A 4182-nucleotide genomic window follows, 5' to 3' on the forward strand; every position below is an offset into this window, starting at 1 on the left:
CGCATGGAGTACACGCGCCGATGCCGCCGAAAACATAACGGCCGAAGTGTGTTGTCCTTTTGTTGTTGGTTTTATATTGTCTTTGTGTGTCTATATAGCTGGACTGGACTTGTGCGCCCGTCCTTGGTCGGGAAAACACCGGTATTTTGAAGTTCTTCAATCTTATGTTTTTCAACTTAGATCTATTAACTCCAAATGGCCTCTCCACCATACGCTCCACACCATCGGATTCCCTGCTCGCTCCCCTTCAATCCACTATCAACTGCTTCGTCTTTAGATACTCATGCGCCGGAGTGTGCACTCCACCCGCCAGAGTCTGCTACCATGCCAGTTGATCTTCATCTGAAGCAGCCACCAGCACCGGTTCCACACAGTGGTTATATTATCACTGTTAATTTGTAATAAGTTTAATATTTTCTGTATTTATTTTGTCTGTGGTTGGGAATCAGTTTCTCTAGTAGAACCAACTTTCATATTCCTTGATCTGAAAATTGATGTACAGGGTTGAAGGCCTTTGCACGGATTATGCCCCTGTTTTTTGCTGGTTTGGTTTTATCTTCGCCTCGTATGGACAGACCTTTGGCTTTGTTCAAGGTTGATAGGGCCAGAACCTTTTCAATTCTTCTGGAATTGAAAACTCACCATTCTCTCCTTTGTTACCACTTAGGCACTGCAATTTCTGATTGGGGTTTATTACCTTTCTACTTTCTTATTTGTCTTGTTTGTAATATTTGTTTTCTGTTAAGCTTTGGTATGTCAAGGTTTTAGTTTGTAATTTCGTTTTCAAGTATGTAAAAAAAAAAAAAAAAAAAAAAAAAAAAAAAAAAAAAAAAAAAAAAAAAAAACTAAACTAGGGTTTAAAACCAAAATTACCAATAACACATGAACCATGACCTGATTCCCCATTATTTGCTGGTGAACATAAATTAACCACGTGGTGGTATTAATCTGCCTCTTTTTGCTCCTTGATGTTCTTATTTAATAGATTTTCTCTTATTATATTTTCTATCCCTTCTTTGGTACAAACAATGGTACTTAGAGCTCAAAATCCAATGGTAAAGATGCTATCATAATCATAGATTAATAAGTTAATAAAGAATGGATATCTTCCCAGCTAATTGGAGATGTTCGCCATATGATGAAGTGGCATTAATCTATTATTTTTATCATTGCAACTCTAATACGAAAAATAATTAGAAATAAAAGAGTTAATATGAAAGTTGAAAATATAAAGAAAATGACTTTTGTTCCCATGAAAAGACAAATGCCCCAACTTTCATCAAAATTTTCAAGATAAACACACTCAACTTCAAATAATATTTCAACATTTGTACACTTCAGACAGGAACCATCCTATCCAGCTTCTGTAAAGGGAAAAAGGGATTGAGCAAAACATATCAACAGAAAAACAATGAACAATTTAAGATATAATTGTTGTTGACGTCAAGGAAAGAAAGCCATAGAATCATAATTAAGTTAATTTAAAATGATTAAAAGATAAAAACATGATTTCCTACAACATAAGTTTGTCTTTAAATTCTCAAGACCAAAACAATGGTCTTGACCTATCTCTTCTCTAAATCACCTTTAAATCTCTGCATCTAGTATTGGCCAGATTATGCTTGTCAGCCTCAATGATCAAATTCCTAGGCTTCCCAAACATCTTCCCACAGGTTTAGACTAGCAATGAAACTTCATTTCAATCCAAGAAGCTAGCTCAAACGATGGCTCTTGATATGCAATAATGGACGTACACTAGTTTGTTTGTTTGACTGAATGCCTACAATTAATGCCAACTATAATAACCAAATTCCTATACAAACAAACAAATAGAAACCAAATTCCTATACATCACCACTCTTCTTCATCCACATCCAAACCATGATCACCGTAGTTGCTATGCAACAACTCCATACAACAAGACTACATTCACGCAACTACAAATCCGTACAAAAAGACCACATTCACCTCTAGCACCATTGGCACGGCTAATGAGGATGAGCACCAACCAATGCACGCCCATACAAATTAATATCCTAGAAGATTCTTAAGTGCGAAAAGAAAAATATCAAGGGCCAGTTGTCATCATCATGCAATAAATTCACAGAATTCAACAATAACATATAAATCATATACAATAAATATATTTTATGCATGTATGTATGTGCATGTGTATCAAACTCCACCGCGCCCATTTCATTTTCTGGAACTCCAGAAAAAAGAAAAAGAAAAAATGCAAGGGGCCAATCGTCATCGACTCATCACCAAACAATAAATTCACAGAATTGAACAACAGCATCATCATGCTGCATGTGCGTAAATCATTTAAGATGCGACAGAAAATGCAATCATAGTTAAACAAGTCAAAACTCTGAACGTAAAGACAAAGAAAGGTTACCGAACATTTTAATCCCTAGAAAGAAAAAGAAATGGAACATATAGTGCTGCCGTACTAATCCAAAGCCCGCCATCCAAGTTCCATATTCCATATTCATGAAACCCACAAAAGAAAGACCACACTAATATTCTCACATACAAAACCATACCAAAACCTTTTCATCCATGAAATCCACCCAAACCCACATCCCAAAAGTACCCTAGTTTGCTGCGTTTAAACACTTCCCAATCTCAGAAGACAGAAAAGCATCAAGGCAAGCGTACTGCACCTGAGCAGGAGTCAGCCACAGATTGTCCCACCTACTCATTGTAATTCTTCTCGGCTTCTGAATCTCCTTTCCGAGCACCTCCATGACCAAGGCCTTCAACCCAGCATTTCTCAGCTCCCTCACCCCCAACTCCTCCGCAGCCAGGCGCGAAAGATCAACTGCATTGGCCACTCGCAGACCATAGTCTTCCAATAGCTTCTCGGCGTCACTCTCTATGCCGACCCCCACAAAGGTGAAACTGGCATCGCCCAGAAAGTCAACAAGAGAGGTGGGAATGAAAGGGGCGTGCATTATTTGGAAGATGAGGCAGCGGCTGTCAACGCAGAGTTGCAAAGTGGCGACGGGGTTCTCGAAGTTTGCTCTGAAGTTGGGGCGCCACTCAACGTCGAGACCGACGATTAGGCGGCGGAGGCTCCGTTGGATCTGGTAGATTTCGGAGAGCCAAGCATCAACCATGGAAGGGGTTTGCGTGACGAGAGTATGGATCTGATCCGAGTAGAACGACACGTCGTAGCGGTTGTGGGTGTCGTCCGGGAGCTCGTGATCGAAAATGCTGATCGTCGACATGGTGAATGGGTTTGCACACAGAGCGAGGGTGCGACTGCAACTGAGAAGGGAAAGAGCGATTTAAATAAACAAATCTCAGCAATATGATTTTGAAGAGTTCGAGGATAAAAGAAAAGAGAGGTAGAATAGAATAGAATAGTTATTTAAATATTTTTAATTTAGTGACGACAAGTATACTCTCCTTATGAATCATGATGGTATTAAAATTATTAAAATATTCAATCTATTTTGTTAAATAATAATATATTTAATAAAAAACGCGATTTAAAAATAATAATTTTAAAATGTGCGATTTGAAAAAGTTTGTTATGAAAGTAGAATTCTATAGCAGTTAGAAGACATTGAAAACTCTTGAAATTATCTTTGTTGTATCTTATCTTAGAGTTGTCGCAATTTAATTAAATAAGGCTAGTTATAGTTATCTTTCTAAATCAGAATCTTTTAATTATTTGTAGTACCATGGTGCTAAAGTCATTTACTTAAAGTAGTCACAGTTTAATTAAATAAGGCTAGTTATAGTTTTCTTTCTAAATATCTTTTAATTATTTGTAGCACCATGATACTAAAGTCATTTAGTAGTAGGTTTCTATTGTTCTTTGTAGGAGTTTATCTCCAAGTCTTTTAGTTTGAGTTGTGTAGTCATGTAGTCCCCTATTTAATGGGTGTTCAATTACTAAAGAAGTAACGAGAATTAATCTCAAACATTGTGTTTGAAAATGTTTAGGTTTCCTCAGAATCTAAATGTCTAGATTCCCTCAAAATCTAAGGTCTAGGTTCTCTCAAAATCTAACAATTTATCATGTTGCGTGTTTGAGAAATCATTCACGTAACAAAGTGATTTTTTAAAATGGAGTTAAGCGTTTGACAAAATCGCAGGTTAGCCTATAAAATTCTACGTTTTCAAAAAAGCACTCTCTAACCTGCAATTTCAAAAAGTAGTTTTCAACGT

The 4182-nt window shown here is 37.0% G+C and overlaps 1 protein-coding gene across 1 annotated transcript; it reads right to left on the minus strand.

Moving 5' to 3' along the window:
- Window positions 1-2382: 2382 nt before the first annotated feature.
- LOC133873690 (3'-5' exonuclease-like) lies at window positions 2383-3289 on the minus strand. Its single transcript, XM_062311433.1, has one exon. The coding sequence runs from the start codon at window positions 3231-3233 to the stop codon at window positions 2598-2600; it is 636 nt and encodes a 211-aa protein (XP_062167417.1). The 5' UTR covers window positions 3234-3289; the 3' UTR covers window positions 2383-2597.
- Between the last annotated feature and the right edge of the window lie 893 nt (window positions 3290-4182).

The sequence above is a fragment of the Alnus glutinosa genome, chromosome 7 (genome assembly GCF_958979055.1).
Source record: "Alnus glutinosa chromosome 7, dhAlnGlut1.1, whole genome shotgun sequence".
In the NCBI taxonomy this organism is placed as follows: domain Eukaryota; kingdom Viridiplantae; phylum Streptophyta; class Magnoliopsida; order Fagales; family Betulaceae; genus Alnus; species Alnus glutinosa.